Source organism: Podarcis raffonei, chromosome Z, assembly GCF_027172205.1.
Source record: "Podarcis raffonei isolate rPodRaf1 chromosome Z, rPodRaf1.pri, whole genome shotgun sequence".
NCBI lineage: Eukaryota > Metazoa > Chordata > Lepidosauria > Squamata > Lacertidae > Podarcis > Podarcis raffonei.
In genome coordinates this window covers 20597002-20617319 of record NC_070621.1, presented here as the reverse complement: position 1 = coordinate 20617319, position 20318 = coordinate 20597002, and the positions used below count along the sequence as shown (strand labels likewise).

Here is a 20318-nt window from a genome sequence, read left to right as displayed (position 1 = left end):
AGAAATTGTACAAGAGTACATTTGTTTAAAACCCAGAAGCGTTCCTATTGGGTATAGTAGGTGAAGAAATCCCAAAGAGAGATCAAAAACTGTTTATGTATGCAACTAGGGCAGCAAGGACTCTTATAGCCCAAAAATGGAAACAACAAGAATTACCAACGGTTGAAGAGTGGCAGACGAGGATGATGGAATATGCAGAATTGGCGAAGCTGACTGGGAAAATTTGAAACCAGCGTGATCAAGCTTTCTGAAAGGACTTGGGTAAATTTGTACAATATTTGAAGGACAAGCAAACAATTAACAACACTAGCAGGACTGATCTAAAAGACTTGTAATGATTATGATTCATACCTTCTTATATTTATGTAAAAATGTGACAATTGAAATGATGAAAGATAAGCAGGAAAAAATACAAATGCTATGACACAGAGAGGAAATATGGTAACCATGAGGTGGGAGGGAGGGAAGTTGAACAGCTCGTAAGAGCAAAATTTACTGTGGAAAATAAGGGTGTATTTAAATGTTACAAAATGGAAAACCAATAAATATTATATATTTTTAAAAAGAATCTGTCAGATCTCAGTCACCATCTGATTTCAGCATCCATTGCCAAATTACTTGTTTGGGAGTGACACTAACTGTGACCATGCACATTCCTACCACACCCACACATCCACATCATATAGTATTCAGGTCATTGAATCATTTACACAAAATACAGTGGTACCTCGGGTTAAGTACTTAATTCGTTCTGGAGGTCCATTCTTAACCTGAAACTGTTCTTAACCTGAAGCACCACTTTAGCTAATGGGGTCTCCTGCTGCCGCTGCGCCGCTGGAGCACGATTTCTGTTCTCATTCTGAAGCAAAGTTCTTAACCCGAGGTACTACCGGTATTTCTGGGTTAGTGGAGTCTGTAACCTGAAGGGTATGTAACCTGAAGCGTATGTAACCTGAGGTACCACTGTAGTCATATTTGGGGTGAAACATTACTGTTCTATACAATATGGGGTTGCTGGAAAAGAGAAGTAGGGAGAGAGGGAGGTAAAAAATTTTTACATTGTATATGTGCAAAGCTTTTGTGTCAGCATCACGTAGACAAGTATTTTATTTTGCTGGCACTGCGAAAGTACAGAGGGCCCAAGGCATGGTTGGTTGCAGACACCTACCCAGCCCTATTGAAATCAGTTGGAGTTAATTCCAAGTAAAAAACCACAGGCTGCCCACAACCTTTGAGAAGAGAACATTTCCACAGTACAGAGATAATCACTTCACAAAAGGACCTGCTTTTAACGTCTCTTTCTTGAAGAAGAGAGTAATTCCTTGTGGACCCTATATTTGCAATCACACAGTTCAATATGCACATACACCGTGCTAAAGCGTGGTGTTGATAATGCCAAGGTTGCAAGTTCGGTCCCTGTATTGGACAGTTGCATATTCCTGGTCCCTTCCAACTCTACAACTCTCTGATTCTATGGGCAAGTTTACAGGGGATGTAGATGAGGATACTGAGAACAGGCCATCTTTTTCAGAGTGAATCTCAGTGCTTGGAGACAGCAGTTTGCAGGGATAGCTTAAAAGGCATGGGGTTGGGGGTGCAAATTTAATTGCATACATGTTTGTGACAGGGTTGTGGTGGTGCCAGGAGATGGTCAGAGAAAGCTGGCTGTGATATGGTCCTGTTAAGATACTGGGAGCAGGGGGAGCAGCCAGGCTGGTTTTGTGCCATCCTTGAGTCTGGATTATTTGCTTCCGTCCTGGTGCAAATTAGCCAGATGACTCCAATTAAGCTTCATGGCATCAGGGGCCCACTTCTGATCTTATTCTTTATCCTACGGTTTTAAATCTGAGGGGAATTGCAAGGGAGTTGAGGAAATACTCTGAGGACATGTATCAACCAATAGGAGGATGATATTGAAGCTGTAAGGCTTCCTAAAAATGAACAGCATTGGTCGTGCATGATAATATATGAACCTTACCATTAAGATTGCATTTCTGGTTCTGAGGCAAGGTATAGTTTCCATCTCTCTCAATCAATACAACAATTAGGGGATTCAACTAAAAGAAGTAGAGGATTTATCTTTGCCCTTTGGGGATTTTTTTTTAAGGGGGGTATTATTGTTTCCAGAATCCCAGTAAATGAACCAACCAGTAAAATGAGAGTGCAGATCCTGTACAAACAGTGGAATGAATTGGATGAACAGTAAAAGCTTAAGACATTACATTACACACCAATATATTTTGCAAATCCCTTTTTTAAAAAGTGCCACAGAATTGCACATACACAGCTGAATTTATATAAGAAAATGGCAACTGCAAAGATACTCTGAAACTACGGTCTTTGATCTTGTCTACAGCTGCCAAGAATCTACTTTGTACCTAAGGTGCCAAGAAACAAAAATGTAATGCCTTGCCAATGGAGATCTGGTTGAGCCAAAGCTGCTGTTCAGTTTTAACCAGTGCTCCCCCCCACCCCGGGGGAGAGCATACCCCTAAACATTTTGTGAATCTAAGCTTAGCCTCATTGAGGGGCAGTATTTCAATATGAGTAGGAAAATGAGAGTACCCCTAAACACTTTCTATAGAAGAAAAGCACTGGTTTTAACCAAGTGCCACGTCACCTCAGTGGCTGCAAAGGAGCATCCTTTTGAGAGCACCTGATCAGTAATTTAAGTCCCAATGAGCTTTGCATCCCTGAGAGGATGGCATCAAACAGAAGCAGCACAATTTGTGTGGGGAGAGAAAAGCAGACAAGGGCAGACCCCTACCCCACCCCACCCCGGTGTCTAGGCTTCAATTTGCAGGCAGCCCAGGCGGTGAGGTGGAAACCCTAGTTCTGCCCCAGGAGGCAGATGTCCTTGAGCCCAGGCAAGGGTGAGGTGCAGCCAGCAGGCAAGTGGCAGCACCAAGGAGTCTGGGAGGTCTAGTGGAGAGAAGGACAGATGGAAGATAGGGAGAGACCATCTGCACCATTCTCCTCACACACAAGCACAAGCATCCAAGCCCCTTTCCTTACCGAAGAATTGCTAAAACAAAAAACAACTTTATTTATTTTTATTATTTAATTAAACTTGAATACTGGCCTTCATTTGAAGATCCCAGAGTAGTTCGCAGCATAAAATTACAAGAATATATCTTGTAAATAATCTTAAAAATTATATGCCACTTGATTGTTAAAAAGCCTCAAAGTGGTTTACAAAATAAAGAACATTCAAAAATATTGCAGAATAAAACATCCAAAAATGCTAAAACCAGCAATAAACTACAAACACATCAACTTTCTAAATTTCTCAACGGGCTTTCCTAAACGTTTTTAGCTGGCACTAAAAAGAGTAGGCAGGGAATTCTCAAGATGCTGCCACACTAAAATACTTTTTGAAGGGAGGGTGGAAATAAGGGGAAGTGCTCCCCTGCTCAGAAAAGCACCCCAAGGTGGTTTGAGCATGTTCGATGGCCACAGATTGTTGACTGACTGTATTTGGGGGAGAGGAACAAAAACTGAAGGGTGGGGAAGTGGTTGGAGCCCTGAATAGAAGTATTACACACTGCAACGTTTTGCTGCAGGTGCTCCTTTATTGGAGATTTAATCATTTATTATCATCCCACCTTTCCTCCAGGGAGCTCAGTGTACATGGTTCTCCCCCTCCTCATTTAATCATCACAACTACCGTGTGAGGCAGCTTAGGCTCAGAGTGAGTGACTGGCACCCAAGGCCACCCAGTGAACTGTCGCGCAGCGGTAAATTAATCAACGCAGAGTCTTCTTCATAAACAGAATTAAACTTTACTGAAGAAAATTAACTTGTTCATAAACAGCATAGTTAAAGAGCATACACAGAGTGCTCATAGTAGCTATCTGACTCTTCACAGAGGCATAGTCTTAACTACTGATTAACTAGAGTCCTGGAGCCACTCTTGTCTGCCTTAGATTTACATTCACAGGAACACATTACAACAACAGCACAGATACTACACTGGGCCTGCCTGCAAACAGGCTACAAATTTATAGAGAGAATGAGTGATCCTGTAGATAAATTACAATGATTCAGCAGTTTGCTTTTAACAATTATCAGTTTTCAGGCTTGAATGATTGTGTAGGCCTTGTAGGCCTTGCATTACTTATTCTGCTCTCAAGAACCTTTGTCTCATGACATGAGCCTCATGTCCAAGCGGAGAATTCAGCCCTGGTCTTTCCTAGGTCCTAGTATGACATACTGACTCTGATGTCACATTGGAGCACAACTAGACTACTGCTTCAGCTGGCAAATGGTGCACACTTCTTCATCTTGTGTGGCATCCTCAGTCTTGACTTCGAGGTTCCAAACATCACTCTCCTGACAAGGGAAAAAATAAACAAGTCAGTTAGTAGGAAATACTTGCAGGGCAATCTTGTCAACATCACTCTGTCAGCACTAGGGGTGGGCAAATCTTTCTTTTTTGGTTTCATTCTGTTTCCTCTTTATTCCAAGTTCAGTTCTCAACACTTTGAATGTTTGTGTATATACACACACACGCCCCTCAGGAAAACTCAAGTGTTTTAGTGCAACTTCTTCCCATTATTCCCATTTGTATATGACTAACACACGTTATTGCAGAACAATTTCCTCTTAGTACAATGCATTTTTGCACCTGACTTTCACCAATACACACAATTTTATTCATGATTTATGCTGGTATGTGCTTTTTTGCACACATCACTTGGCTAGAGAAGTCCAGGTTTTGGAGGATGGCTGTTTCGGTTTTGAAACCTGTGTGTGAGGCAGGTTTAAATCAAGTTTCTCCTCTGTCCCTAGTCAGCATCCATTCTTACAGAGGCAGAGTGGGTGCCATGTGGCACCTGTAGGAGTGGGAAATCAGGAGCAGGCTTGCCTCCCAAAACACTTCTGTATGTGCCTAACCCAACTGACATTCATAGCGTTAACAGGTATAGTGACTGAGATGCTCACAGAACTGTAGAGTCATCTAGTCCAACCTCCTGCAAAGTTGCTTATATGCTGTTCAGCTTTGGACCATTATTTGCTTTGAGCACAACTTTAGAAAAGTGGCAAAGAAGTATTTAAGTACTATATGAAGGCCATACCCGCTAAGGACTAATGTATGTGCACGATCACCTTACACCATGTACACCCGCTCAACCCAGTTAACAGTCAAGCGTTCTAAAACTAAAGTGGTGATTTTGGGGAAGAAGAGTAAACCTCACAGATGGAGTTCGGACAATAATCCCATTGAACAACAATGCTATTGTAAGTACCTGGGCTTGGGTTTTAATTCAAAACTGTCCTGGAAGCCACACCTCCTCGCAGCTAAACTGAAATCCTCTCACTTGATTCATTCCTTATTACGGTTTGCGGAGGTCAGGGGCGGGAGTTTAGTTGCCCCCACAGTTAAGGTATTTCAAAAGAAGATTGTGCCACAATTATTGCACGGTGCAGAGATTTGGGGATATAGATATAGTAATGTCCTCCCGTTAGAAGTGGTGCAGAACTCTTTCCTGAAATCACTGTTGATTGTTCCCAAAGGTATACCTGCCCCCTTTTTAAGAGCTGAAGCAGGGCTAATTTCCTTACAAACCAGTGTGCATGTAGCGCTAGCCCTATTCTGGCTGAAGTTGGCTAGCATGAGTAATACTAGGCTCCCTAATAAATGCTTCCTAGAGCAATTGCAATCTATGCCCCGAAGCTCTTGAGCAAACTCCGTCAGTAAGTGTCTCCATTATTATGGGTTTAATGTGGACTCCCTATCAAATTTTACCTCTAACAGAGTCAAACAACTCATCAAAGAAAATTTTTATTTAGTCTCTAAATGGAGGGACCTTCATTCACTGTCCCAGATGTCATATTCATCCTGGTATCCAATATATAAAACATCTTTTGGGCTGGAGCAATACTTTATTAATCTCATGCTGGCACTACTTAGAAAAGCATTTACAGCTTTGTGTTTTCAGTGTATGCCCTCCGCATATCTAAAGGGAAGATTTAATAACACCCCTGTGTACCAAAGACTCTGCATCTGTGAGTTGGGAGATGGGGGGATATTCAACAGTATTTGTTATGATGCTCTTTATATACATCCCCTAGAAAAAAAATCCTTGATTACATTCTTTGTTCTCTCTCCAACCGACCTCCCCTTGAGCAAATATCTATTTTGCTGGCTGGCAATAACATATTTATTACTGCACAGATTGCAAAATTTGCCTTGGCTGCAAGTAAGCTGTGAGCTTAGCACCAATACAAGTATAATAAGGAGAAGTGAGAAGTAGAGTGCTTAACATATGTAAATGTGATTTTTGCATTATTCTATGTTTGCTTTGCTATTGTTGCTGTTCAGTTTTAAATTAATTATTTGTATCCTACACATTGTGACCAATTGTAACGGCTTATAGCTTTTAGCAATAAAGATTTCATTCATTCACCCACACAGCCATTGCCATTTGCAGAACCAGAACTGTTACAGGTGCCACAAAATACTTCTCTGCATTTGCCAGAAATCTATCCTTTTGTGTGCCAGCATCTACACTTCGTAACTCCCTGCCTATTTACATCAAGCAGGTACCACTAGAAACATTTTTGTTTACACAAGCCTACCCTGATGTGCAGAATGCCGAGATGAGCTTTAATCTGGATTTCATTTTATCACTGATTATTTTCCATATTATTTTTAAACTGTAAGGTAAAGATAAAGGGACCCTTGACCATTAGGTTCAGTCGTGACTGACTCTGGGGTTGTGCCGCTCATCTTGCTTTATTGGCCGAGGGAGCCGGCGTACAGCTTCCGGGTCATGTGGCCAGCATGACTAAGCTGCTTCTGGCGAACCAGAGCAGCGCACGGAAACGCCGTTTACCTTCCCTCCGGAGTGGTACCTATTTATCTACTTGCACTTTGACATGCTTTCGAACTGCTAGGTTGGCAGGAGCAGGGACCGAGCAACGGGAGCTCACCCCATCACGGGGATTCAACCACTGACCTTCTGATCAGCAAGTCCTAGGCTCTGTGGTTTAACCCACAGCGCCACCCGCGTCCCTTTTTTAAACTGTATTTACCTGTAATCTCTCTTTTATTCTTTTCGTAAACAATTTCGGTTTTTTACAGTCAAGTGGCCTATAGAAATCTGCACATCAAAACAGCCAGAATAATAATAATAATAATAATAATAATAATAATAATAATAATAATAATAAAGGGCAGTCCCTTATTTTCCCTTCTATGGTTTTTTGCTCAAGAGCAGAGAAAGTTGGGTGACTAACCGGTTGCTCCCTGCTTTCAACTGTAAGGTTTTGGAAGGATGAAAAAGATTGAGGAGAGAGCCAAGCCTCTGCCTCTCGGCAGATAGGACATTCAGGAGTTGTGGGGTTCAGCTCCAGCCCACTGCTGTTCCCTGCCTGAGCAGCCCCTTCCTCACGGTGATTCTCTTCTCTTATGGTGGCCAAGATGTCAGCCTGGGTGGAGAGGTTCTGCAGGTCCAGCTCCGTACACTCCACGGGGGCATGAGGCCAGTGGTGTAGCCTCTCCGTGGCACATGAGGAGACAGGGGCCACTGGGGGGCCACTGGGGGCTGCACCACAGTCCTGTCTAAGGTCTGTCAAGGAATAGTCGCTGTAGCCAGAGTCCCTGAAAAAGTGCTGGTGCTCCGCAACGCTCCTGCCCAGAGGAGCTTGGTTGCTGGCAGGAATCACCTGAGCAAAGTCCCGGTCGGGCTCCTGGAAGGGCCAGTGAACCCCAGGAACTCTTGAGACAAAGTGGACAGCTTCAGCCACACCTTAAAAAATCAAGGAGAGGGGAAAAGAGACAATTTAAGAACATGGAGCAAGATGTTGTTTAGAATTATAGAACTGTAAGGTTGGGACCCCGAAGGCTCATGTAGTCCCATTTTTTTCCTGCAATGCAGGAATCACAGCTAAAGATTCCCTGACAGAGGGCCACCCAACTTCCACTTAAAAACATCCAAGGAAGGACAGTCCATCACCTTCCAAGGGAGTCCATTCCACTGTCAAATGGCTCTTGCCCTCAGAAAATTATTCCTGGTGTTTAGTCAAAATCTCCTTTCTTGTAATTTGAATCCATTGGTTTGCATGCTCTCCTCCAGAGCAAGAGGAAATAAGCTTGCTCCCTCTTCCATGCGGCAGCTCTTCAGGTATTTGAATATGGCTTTCATAAATGCTGTTGAAATTAGGACCCCCCCACCCCCCTCTGCAAATCTCTCAATTTAAAGGCACTGGTTTCCTACAGCCACCTCTCCCTGGTCTCCCAGGAAAGGGAAGAGGAGAAGGCAAATCACCTCATGGATCTCTATGTAGCTAATTCCTCCTCCCAACACCAATGGATTTTCCCTCTGCCTTCCCAAATTGGCAACAGTCTCATCTGTACCTTTGCAAATGAAAAAAAAAAGCTATTCAAAGCAATGGGTCTTCCTGATCATGCTTCCCTTTCCTTGAGCTTCTTCTAATCCAGGGGTACACAAACTGCAACCCCCCAGCAAGATTTTTCTGTACTACAACTCCCATCAGCCCCAGCCAGTATAGCATGTGGTCAGGGATGATAGGAGGTGTAGTCCAACAACATCTGGAGGGCCGCAGGTTGTGCACCCCTGTTCTAAACTAAGAAGGCCAAATTACTGTTGGCTTCTCTCGCAGGCTGTCATTTGCATCTCACCCTCATGATCCTGCCGATCTTTTGGTCATAAGAGCCCTGCTGGATCAAGCCAATGGCCCATCTAGTCCAGTGTCCTGTCCTCACAGTGGATGCCGCAAAGAGAAACTCACAAGCAGTCCCTGAGCACAAGAAGCCTTTCCTCTCTTGCAGCTTCCAGCAACTGGAATTCAGAAGCACTGCTGCCTGTAACTGTAGCAGCAGAGCACAGCCATCATGGCTAGTAGCCATTGATAGCCTTCTCCTCCTCCATGAATTTGCCCAATCCTTTTTTTTAAACCATCCAAGTTGGTGACCACCATTGCCTTCTGTGGCAGGGAGTTCCAAAGTTCAACTGTGTAGCATGAAGAAGCCCGTTTTCTTTTATCTGTCCTGAATCTTCAAACATTCAGCTACATTGGATGTCCGAAAGTTCTATTGTTAAGCATGCTAGATTCCTGTGTTTGAATAAGATCCTAAGTATTTAAAGAAGCGGAGACGGAGAGACAGAGAGAGAGAGAGAGATGGAGAAACCACAATTCCTTCACCGCCCACCCCCTCTGGGCCTCAGAGCATCACCATTAGAGTATTACCTTCCTGTGGCCTTTGCCAAGGACTCAAACGCTTGATGGCTACAGAGAAGGAGTTGGACAGGAACGTGCGGCAAGGGAAGCCAGCAGACGTGGCAGAATCTTGAAATGTCCCCTCCTGGTCAGATAAATCCTCACTACTATGGAACGCTTGAAAGATAAAAAAGATACAGAGGAAAAACACTGTCAACACACACACCTAGTCATCAGCGATGTAAGGAATAAAAAAAACAGGAATATCAGCCTTGCAAGTAAGTCTTCATACACTGAGAAACTGATACTACATAGCCAGGGACATGGGTGGTGCTGTGGTCTAAACCACTGAGCCTCTTGGGCTTGCCGATCAGAAGGTTGGCAGTTCAAATCCGCACGACGGAGTGAGCTCCCATTGCTCTGTCCCAGCTCCTGCCCACCTAGCAGTTCGAAAGCACACCAATGCAAGTAGCTAAATAGGTACTGCTGTGGCAGGAAGGTAAATGGCATTTCCGTGTGCTCTGGTTTCCGTCACGGTGTTCCGTTGCACCAGAAGCAGTTTAGTCATGCTGGCCACATGACCCAGAAAGCTGCCTGGACAAATGCCGGCTCCCTCGGCCTGAAGCAAGGTGAGCACCACACCTCATAGTCACCTTTGGCTGGACTTAACCGTCCAGGGGTCCTTTACCTTTTTACCTTGACTACATAGCCATGATGCGAGTCAGTGTACTGTGGTGGATACAGCACTGGGCTAGGACTTTTGAATCCCCACTCGGCCATGTGAAGGTCACTGGGTGAGACTTTTGGGTCCAATTGCTGTTTCTCTGTGTCTAACCTACCTCACAGGGTTGTTGAATTAAGTGAGGAGGAAGGAGAACTGCATGTGCCACCTTAAGCTCCATGGAGAAAAGGGTGGGATATAAATTCAGTAAATAAAACAAATGTGTGTTTTATTAATCCCACCTGACCACATTCTGACTATCCACAGAGCTTGTCAAAAAAGGAAAAGAACCAGTCCAGTTATTATTGTGATTGGTAATTAATTACCTATTATAAAGTAAGGACATATGTAACTTAGGACAACCTAGCACCTTTCTTTTATTACAACTCAGTTATTATTACATAATAAGAAAAACACTGCTCAAACTATAGAAAGCACTTCACAATTAGCATTTTCATTTTTACAACAGCCCAACGAGATATGCACCTATTATGCCCATTTTTGCAAATGTGGAAACTGAGGACAAAAAGCAGTAACTTGCACCAAGCATCCAGAGGGGATGTGCAAAGAATAGGTCCTCTGGGTCCCACTAGCCTGCTAGCTACTCTCCATTCTACCTGCTCTCACTCAGGAAGTTTAAAGAGCCCTGGGGTAAGAGACACAATTATGGGGCTGTCTAGGATGGTGCAGAAAAGTGGGGAAGGGTGTGGTCAACAGCAAGAAATGCCAAAGGAAGTGGAGAAAGCAATAGAACATATTCTGTAGAAGTGAAAAAAACTCTTGAGAGGTGAGACCTCTCAGCAGGACCAGTGAACCACATCAGTGGCCCATCTCACCCAGCATCCTGTTCTCACAGTGGCCAACGAGATGCCCCTAAAAGGAAGCCCACAAGCAGGACCTGAGCACAAGGGGACCCTCCCCACCCTCCTGCTATTCAGAAGCATGACTGCCTCTGACTGTGGAGGCAGAGCCACCATGGCTAGCAGCCACTGGAAAGGAAGGGGGTAAGAGTTTCTGCACAGGACTGACTCACCATGCTGGCAGTGGTTCTTCCAGATCCGTTTGCAGTAGAGGATGGTGACGGTCACCAGTGCCAACCCAGTGATGATAAACGTGGTGAGGGTCAGCACCACAAAGAGCAGGTCCTGAGTAGCAGGTATGGGATACCTCACCGGCACTACGCTCTCTCCGGAACCGCCTGCAGACACATCAGTGAGGAATGAACAGCCACAGATGCTTCAGTTTGCTCATTAGTAAGGTCACAGATCCCAGTTGCCCTTCAGTAAGCATATTGGCTGGGCAGGAAATGCAAAAGGGGGGGGGCTGCATCTTTCCAGACTGCAAAACTGAAATTCGTTGCAGCCCTCCATCTCAGAAGGTTTGCAGAAAACAAAACATTGAAGGAATTGGCAGAGCCACCCAGCAGGAGATGAGCTTCTTTACTTCAGGGTGCATTAATCTGCAGGCATGAGGAGGCGGTGGCAAAAAACCCTTTCAGTGAGGACATGTGTTGCTTCTATGGGTCAACAGCTGCTAAAAGCTCCAAGCTCCATCTATGGAACTCCCTGCACTGAAGGGGACAAGGGAGAGTTAGGGCCCAATAAAGTGCAATGTACTGTGTGGCGTAGTGGTTAGAGTGTCAGACTAGGACCTGGGAAAAGACCAGGTTTCATATCCCACACTTGGCCATGAAACTCACGGCGTGAGACGTTGGGGGTCAGTCACTGCTTCTCAGACTAAACTACCTCACAGGGCTGTGGTGGGGATTTCATAAGAGAACTGTCTATACGCCACCTTGAGCTCTTTGGAGAAAAAGATGGGATATAGAAATACAACAAGTAACCTGAAAATAGATAGGGCTTCTAAAGCAACGCTGTTATAATTTTACACAAGTAGAAACTGTGGTCTTGGATACAGCAAAAATAGCTTGCGAGAGGGTAATGGTCTGAGTCGGGTTTCCAGGGGCATGATTTATAGTCTCAGTGAAACTTCAGTGATTTCTTCGCTTGACCAGCAGAATAAGTTATGCAAAATGTGAAATTTGAAATACGTGCATAAATTGATACAGATTGTAGAATCTTGCGTTCCCTGCCCCCACCCCCTTAGTATGGAACTTCTTTCTTTTAAAGCATTTTTTCCCTCGCTGCTGCAGTTGAAACAGTTCTAGAATGAAGTGGCATGATGAAATTGCAATCTGAATTGGGGGAAACAGATGGGCAAAAGACCTAGCAGGTACTTACAGTCTAGCTCAGAGGAGGGGGTCCGCCTTGTGCAAGGAATGCATTCCTGATCCCTGAGCCCTCCAATTTGAGTTTTCCTGTAGAAACTGTCAAGAGGAAGAAAAATGGAGCAGACAAGTTATGAGAGCCATATGTACCAAAAGAACCTGAGTGACAGAGGATGCTCTGTGCAGTGGTCATTAGCTCAAAGCGCCCATTGCTGCTGTTTAAGAATTTTTCCAACACTGGCTCTCTGTGTCCCTCAACACTGCAGTGCTAAGGACCAATCCATGCACTCAAATTGTTCCCAATGCAAAATTACTACATCCAATGCTGGATGTATCAATTGGACGAATGCTTCACCATGCACCCAGTTCATGTTCAGTTGCACCAAAACACAAACCAGTGGACAGAGCTACTCTGATGAGAATTTTTTATTTATTTCATAAAATTTATACACTGCTTGACTGGAAAAACAACCACCTCAAAGCAGTTCACAAAGAGAACAATATAATTATCTTCAAAAAACCAACTCTTTAAAACATTTAGAAGATAAAAATAAGCAATTAACAAAAAACAAAAAAAAACCACCAACGGTTTAAAACAGACATCAACTTTTTAAGCATCTGGACATGTTGCCTAAACAAAAATGTTTTCAGCAGCTGCTGAAAAGAGTACAGTGAAGGTGTCCCTCTGATGTCAACAGGCAAGGAGTTCCAGTGTTGGTGCTGCTGCACTAAAAGATTGAATTCTTACAAATGTGAAATGGGTATTATGTGGCACTTGTAAGAGTGCCAGTTCCACAGGTTCTGTGTTGCTCTTGGAGTTCACCTTGTACTTACCCGGGGAAACACTCTCCACAGGCTGCATTCAAGATGGAGGAGCAGTTGTGTCTCTGGATCCGGTTGAGGAGACTGCATGAGACGCAGGGCTTGCAGCCAAGGTGGCTCAAGTTGTTCTTGAACCTCCTGGGTGGGCATGGAACACAATGGGCACTTCCCCCTTCACCGTAACCACACTCCTGTCGAAACACAGGAACAAAGCCATTGACTGTAGCTGCAGCCTGAGACCGTGTCCCCCCCACCAAAAAAGAGCCAGATGAAATGCCACAGGCAGAAGGTTTGGCATCCTTTTCTAAGTTGTTTTCCCCCCTTCTTCTTAACTATCAGTTTCTAAAATACATACAACAAGCAATCCCAATGTACCTACTGCTACCCAATAAAAATTCAATAATTATACAATGTAAATGACACGGTTAAACACAGTTTGTAAATAGATCCGAATTCATTGCATCCATTAGGGGTCTTCTACCTGAACCGGTATGACATACTGGTTAGAGTGCTAGACTAGGACCTGGGACACCAGGGATCAAATGCTACCTCAGCCTGGAAGCTCACGGAATGGCCTTGGGAGCTAGTCACTGCCTCCCAGACTATGCCACCTCAAAACATTGTTATGGGGATTAAATGGGGAGAAGTAGTACGTAAACCGCCTTGGGCTCCTTGGAGGAAAGGTGGGATACAAATGTAAATACAGTGGTGCCTCGCAAGATGAATGCCTCGCAAGACGAAAAACTCGCTAGACGAAAGGGTTTTCCGTTTTTCGAGCTGCTTCGCAAGACGAATTTCCCTATGGGCTTGCTTCGCAAGACGAAAACATCTTGCAAGTTTGTTTCCTTTTTCTTAAAACCATTAATACTGTACAGTTGCGACTTGACTTCGAGAAGCAACTCATAGCAAATGGTGTGGTAGCCTTTTTTGAGGTTTTTGAAGACTTTGGTGATTTTTGAAGCTTTCCCAAAACTTCTTTTGCAGCCATTTGGTAAGTTAAACTTTTAAAACTTTTTTGGTGGTTTTTGGATTTTGGGTTGGGGTGTTTGGAATTCAAGAACTTGGTGTTGGGGAGGGGTTTGCAAGAATCTGGAAGCTTGTGTGGTTTTTTTCTGCATTTTTATGATTTTCTGTGACCATTAGGCCACTCTGCTGTTTTTTTTAAAAAAAATCTGGGTTTGAATTTCTGTGTGCTGGGTGACTGGGGGAACAGTTGGGAAGGGGTTTGCAAGAATCTGGAAGCTTGTGTGTTTTTTTCTGCATTTTTATGATTTTCTGTGACCATTGGGCCACTCTGCTGTTTTTTTTAAAAAAAATCTGGGTTTGAATTTTGAAATGCTCTTTACAGTATGTGTGACTTTAAAGAGCACTTAATAAACTCTTGTTGTACCAAATTTGGCTTTGTTTGGACTGTTTTTGACCATAGGAACGCATTAATTGAATTTCAATGCATTCCTATGGGATTTCGTGCTTCGCAAGACGAAAAATTCGCTAGACGAAAAAACTCGCGAAACGAATTAATTTCGTCTTGCGAGGCACCACTGTAAATATATAAAAATAGTAATAGTAACAACAACAACAACAACAACAACAACAACAGCGCTTCCATTTAACAGATTACACCAGTAATAGAAAGTAGAAACTTTGTTCTTCCTGCTGAATGCAGCTCTAATAATCCAGACCTGCATTTCCTCTAAGGACATGATTTAATTTCTACCCATTTGCAAAGCTAAGGTGAGGGTGAAGGAATGGGTTTCTGTGTAGCAAGTTTAAAACTGACTCAAACCCCCCCTTTTGTTCTTTCAAAAGAGAGCATTTTAAAATGCGTAAAACTTCAGCTGTTGAGCAAAAGCAAAATAAGGACACAATTGCATAAACGAGCTCTCCCCTTTATCAGTCACAGCAAGGGATGACCATGACTCTTTAGGGGAGCAAAGAAAACACGTCAATACTTTATCTTATGTGCTCACCACAAAATACGTAGGGACCGATGTCCGGGAAAAGAAACCCATTCCTTCAAGGGAATGCCTCTGTATAAGCCAGTGTGATTTATAGATCTGTGGACTCCACTTATGTGGGTTCCCAGCAGCTGTTCCTATTCCAATCAAATAAGAGCTGTCTCCAATATCGTAACTGGAGTGATCAATTGAAAAAAATCTTCTACACCAGGAATCTCTAACCGGCATCCCACAGCCAGTGGTGTAATGTGTGTGTGGTGGTGGGGGGGCATGGTCCCAGACACAAAATTATGAGGGGGTGCAACCAGGCACTCCCACAGGGATATCTGCCCCACCCTGGTGGGTGGCAGAGCAACTCAGGCCCACGGGAAGCTGGGCTCCATCTTTTGTGGGTAGGTGGTGCAGCACAGCCTCACGTGGCTCCAGTGGGATGGAGCACTCTGGCACCGACTTGCCCGTCCCAGGTGCTGGCAACCCACACTATGCTGCTGCCCAGAGCGGAGGGGGCCAAGCCCAGAAGGTATTATTGACAGCCCTGAACAGCTTCAGATTACCTTGGAAGGCTCCATTCCAGGACCACATTTCAGACAAGGGCTGCATCTCCCCTGATCGTCCAGGTACTCATCCTGTTGGCATGCGAGTGGGTTGGCAGGCAACTGTGGTACCTGTCAGAAGGAAAAGAGCCTCTAAAGGTCTGCATTAACTTGCATCTGTCCTTAGCTTAAGGTTGTGATCTTTCCCAGGGACCTGGATGATTGTACAGCAAACGGAGCAAACAAAAACCAGCACAACAATCCTTTTTTCTTAGGGCTTAACTTCCTAAACTCCCAAAGTGCCTCTGCTTGAACCTGTTGCACACAGAAACTTCAAAATCACTGCAAGAGACACCTCTTGGTGCACAATGATGGAAACCCCACAACCATGGTACTGCTGAATATCAGTTATTTGGAGACCTGCAAAAGGGGCACTTTATACACGTCCTGCCTTCAAGAACACCCAGCTCATTAAGTGCATAAGACCACCCCTGCTGGATCAGGCCATGACTCATCTAGTCCAGCATCTGGTCGTCAGTGGCCAACCAGATGCCCAAATGGGAAGCCCACAAGCAGGAAACGAGCATGAGCCCTTTCTCCTCCCGTGGTTTCCATCAACTGGCATTCAGAAGCATTGCTGCCTCCAGCTATGGTGGCAGAGCAGAGCCATCATGGCTATTAACCAACAATAGTCTTCTCCCTCCAGAAGTTTGACTAATCCTCTTTTAAAACCATCCAAGTTTGTGGCCATCACTGGCTCCTAGGGGACTGAGTTCCATAGTTTCACTATGCGCTGAATGAAAAGAGACTTCCGTTTATCTGTCCTGAATCTTCCAACATTCAGTTGCATTGGATGCTCACGACTTCTAGCGTTATGAGAGAGGGAGAACTTTTCTCCATGCCATGTACCATTTTATAAACTTCAATCATGTTCCCTCTTACAGTCATACCTCGGGTTGAAATAGCTTCAGGTTAAGCATTTTCGGGTTGCGCTCTGCGGCAACCCAGAAGTAACGGAGCACGTTACTTCCGGGTTTCGCCGCTCGCACATGCGCAGATGCTCAAAATGACATCACATGCATGCGTGGAAGCGGTGAATTGCGACCCGCAGACGCACGGAAGCCGGTTGTGTTTGCTTCAGGATGTGAACGGGGCTCCAGAATGGATCCTGTTCGCATCCAGAGGTACCACTGTATTTGCCTTTTCTCCAAACTGAAAGGTCCCCAACACACCAACCTTTCCTCCCAGGGGAGTCGCTCCACCCAGTGGCGTAGCGTAGGTTGTCAGCACCCGGGGCAAGGCAAGTAATTTGCGCCCCCTAACCTGTGGATTTGCGCCCCCTATCCCGTGGATTTGCCCTAACCCCCAGATGTTGTGGTCGGTGCGGCCGGCCCCCCTGCACCCCCCACGCTACGCCACTGGCTCCACCCCCTTGATCATTTTGGTTGCCCTTTTTTTGAACCATCTCTACCACATCCTTTTTAGGTGAGGCAACTGGCACTGTACGGAGCATTTCAAATGTGATCCCACAGTATATTTGTATAAGATTTGTAATACTGGAAGTTTTCTTTTTTTCATGGCCTTTTGTAATGATGTTTCCCTTTTCCATGGCCGCCACACCCTGGGTTGACACTGCCTCTGAGCCTAACCTACATTGCAGGGCTGTTGTGAGGATATGAAATTTATATACTGCCCTCCATTAGAGGATCACAGAGTGGTTTAATGTTTAAAGACACGAAAATACATGGCATGATAACAAACCAAAGGCTTGGGATAAGAGGAATAAATGAGGGAACAGGGAGTATCATGTACTCCTCCTTGAGCTCCTTAGGAGGAAAATATGGGATATAAAAGTACTCATCCCCATCGACCTCCTAGTAAATTTTTAATACATTTGCAGTGCAATCCAATGCATGTCAATTCAGAAGTAAGTTCCACTGTGTTTAAATGGGACTTATTCCCAGGTTTGTTTTTTTGGGGGGGGGGGGAGATTATAGCACCACAACCTTATTTTGGCTTTTCAGGAGCTTATCACCTCTGAAATGATATTCTAGCCCACTGATAGCTTTAGCTCTTATGAATTTCTCCAATCATTAGAGGCTGTGCTCTGTAACTCCCATAATGAAGATTTAGATATAATCCCCCAACACTTGCCCTCCCCTCAGCTTGACAGCGCAAGAGAGCTTTATGCAACGGAGCAGATAACAATGGAGAAGATTCTTACATTGGTAACAAACGCCACCATAAGTATCAGCCACGCTTCCTTCATCATCTCAAACTCAGCAGTTCCTCAGTCAGAAATGCAGCTGGCCAGGCACCCTTGTGAACGTCGTTCCTTAGGATCTAAACTATGAAAGAAAAAAAAGGGGAAAGAGTGGGGGGAGAATTAAGAATTAAGGTTTTTCCCAGACAGGGTGATCCCCCCCCAAAAGTCTCTTGCACCCTGAGATACAAAGCAACTTTGTTGTGACAAACAACTTTCAGCATCACAAATAGCTGTGCCATTCTTAATCCCTGCTCAAATTTTAGTTAGCAAGTCTCAACAAATGAAACTGATCTGTAGAAAATGTAACTTGAAAAGAGACGTTGCACATACTTTTGTAAACCAAGAACTCTTTAATAGAAATACATTTTTTAAAAAATTAGTTAGCAAGCCAGGAAGGAGCAAAGCATGCATTGGTTGCATTTTTTAAATTTAGGTGAAGGTCACAGTTTAAATAAAACCACGCGTATTACTGCAGATAAGGAGAAATTTTTTAGTTCTCAGTCACTACCAATCTAGCTATCAATCTACAGTGCATGATATAGTATTACAATCATGGCCTTGAGGATTTATCTCATATTTTTCCTGTGACATGTTGTTACGAATTTATTATCCAGCCTTCACCCTAGGTCCCAGGGTAGGTCACAACAGGAAAATGCAGTATTCATTTGGAATATTGGTACTCAAAGTGTTTGGCAGACAGCCTAATTTGGAGGGGTGGGGATTCCATAAACTAAGTTTCCAAAGGGTCTAGTAAAAAAACCTTGATGCTACATCATGCTTTTTCTGGTATAATCTCCCTGTTTTCCATTTCTAATAATTTTAAAACGTCAATAAAAGTTACGTTTTAAAAAAATATTTAAAACGGTTTTTAAAAACTTGCAGTCACAAAAATTGACCGATTCTAAAAATAATAGTGGCTCTGCTTCCGTGGCTTCCAAATTCGTGATGTGCGCTTTTGTTGTCAACTAAACCTCACCACCTGTCATTCCAGCATCCGACCTGTCGGGTTCAAAGAGCCAGAAAGCCAATAAGTTCCCTGGAATGAAAGATTAAGCCCCTCTCCTCCACCGACTCAACGCTGCAAGCCCGGGCTTGCCCAGCAGCCCAGCCTCTCTAGGAGTCCACGTGGACCCGCTTCATCTCCCCTTCGCCTGGCTGCCCTCCCAGCCTGTAGCTCAGGGCTCGATTCCCGAAGAAGCCTGGCCGGGCTCCCAGCTTTAGGAGGCGGGGGCGGGATACATTTCTTAAAAAGTTCCAGTTACAGATAGGTAGCCGTTTTGGTCTGCCATAGTCAAAACAAAAAAATTTTTTTCCTTCCAGTAGCACCTTAAAGACCAACTAAGTTAGTTCTTGGTATGAGCTTTCGTGTGCATGCACACTTGTATCTGAAGAAGTGTGCATGCACACGAAAGCTCATACCAAGAACTAACTTAGTTGGTCTTTAAGGTGCTACTGGAAGGAATTTTTTTTTTTTGTTATTTCTTAAAAAGTGAGGGAGGTCGAGAAGGCTCCTTTCTCCGTCCCTTTTTTCTTTCCTGCATTGCACGGGGTTGTCTATTTGGTCTTTGGGTCCCTTCGAACTGTTCATTTCTATGATTCTATGAAAGCAGTTCCTGCCTGCCCGCAACTCCGCTCCCTCCCCATACTTCTTCGGCTTGTTTTCCCCGTCTAGAAACCGGGAAAGCCAAAAACTCCCGTTTCTCCTTCCCACGCGAAGACAGGCAGGCAGGCTGTGGCGATATGCCTAGACGCGCCCGACGGGGTCTCACCCAGAGCACCGTGTACACGTTCTGTAAACCCGCGGGCGCCCTCCGGACCCGATTACCTGGGGACACGCAGGACGAGCGAGTCAGCCCTCGGAGTCAAACCGAACCGACCCCAAGGCAGAGACTGAAGGTGGAGCAGCGCAGTTACCCTGGAGGCGCACACCTGTCAGACTGAACGTTTACCTGAACAGCAGCGAAGGATATATCTCTGGCTGCTGCATCCCGCGGCGGAGACAAATAGAGAGACTGCTCTCCCATTGGCTGACGGTTGAGCCGCTATACAGACTGCCCTTCCCGAGGGGTGGGCTTACCGACCAATCAATGGAAGGCGAAGAGGCGAGATAAGAGAAGCCGCTCTCCCATTGGCTGTTGCCCAAGCCGCTATGCTGATAAGCTTCCCGAGAGGCGTGGTTTACCGTGCACACACTGGAAGGATAAGCTCGCTTGGTTCTTTATTATTTTATTATTATTATTAAATTTTTATTGAATACAAAAAAAAATCAAATAAGAAAAGAAATAAACAAATTTCATACATATACACATGAATAGAATTATTTATACATCTATAAAGCAATATTCAAAAAGAAGAGGAAGAAAGGAAAAAAAGAAAAGAAATTAAAAATAGAAATTTAGAAAATAGAAAAATGTTAACCATAAACAACAATTTCAGATCTATGAAGGTAAAGGGACCCCTGACCATTAGGTCCAGTTGTGGCCGACTCTGGGGTTGCGGCGCTCATCTCGCTTTATTGGCCGAGGGAGCTGGCGTACAGCTTCCAGGTCTTGTGGCCAGCAAGACTAAGCTGCTTCTGGCGAACCAGAGCAGCGCACGGAAACGC

General features: G+C 44.5%; 1 protein-coding gene across 2 annotated transcripts; it reads right to left on the bottom strand.

The window, feature by feature from the left end:
* Positions 1-3759: 3759 nt before the first annotated feature.
* Positions 3760-19747, bottom strand: EDA2R (ectodysplasin A2 receptor). 2 transcript variants are annotated; one of them, XM_053374147.1, is made up of 9 exons: positions 19663-19747; positions 17672-17795; positions 15469-15579; positions 12969-13147; positions 12148-12233; positions 10941-11105; positions 9217-9363; positions 7243-7754; positions 3760-4332 (listed from the first exon to the last, which is right to left on the bottom strand). In XM_053374147.1, exons 2-9 carry the CDS (start codon positions 17717-17719, stop codon positions 4246-4248), a joined length of 1335 nt encoding a protein of 444 aa, XP_053230122.1. In that variant the 5' UTR covers positions 17720-17795; positions 19663-19747; the 3' UTR covers positions 3760-4245. The 2 variants fall into 2 exon arrangements, with proteins under 2 accessions (XP_053230122.1, XP_053230121.1); XM_053374146.1 differs by lacking the exon at positions 19663-19747 and adding an exon at positions 19539-19656.
* Between the last annotated feature and the right edge of the window lie 571 nt (positions 19748-20318).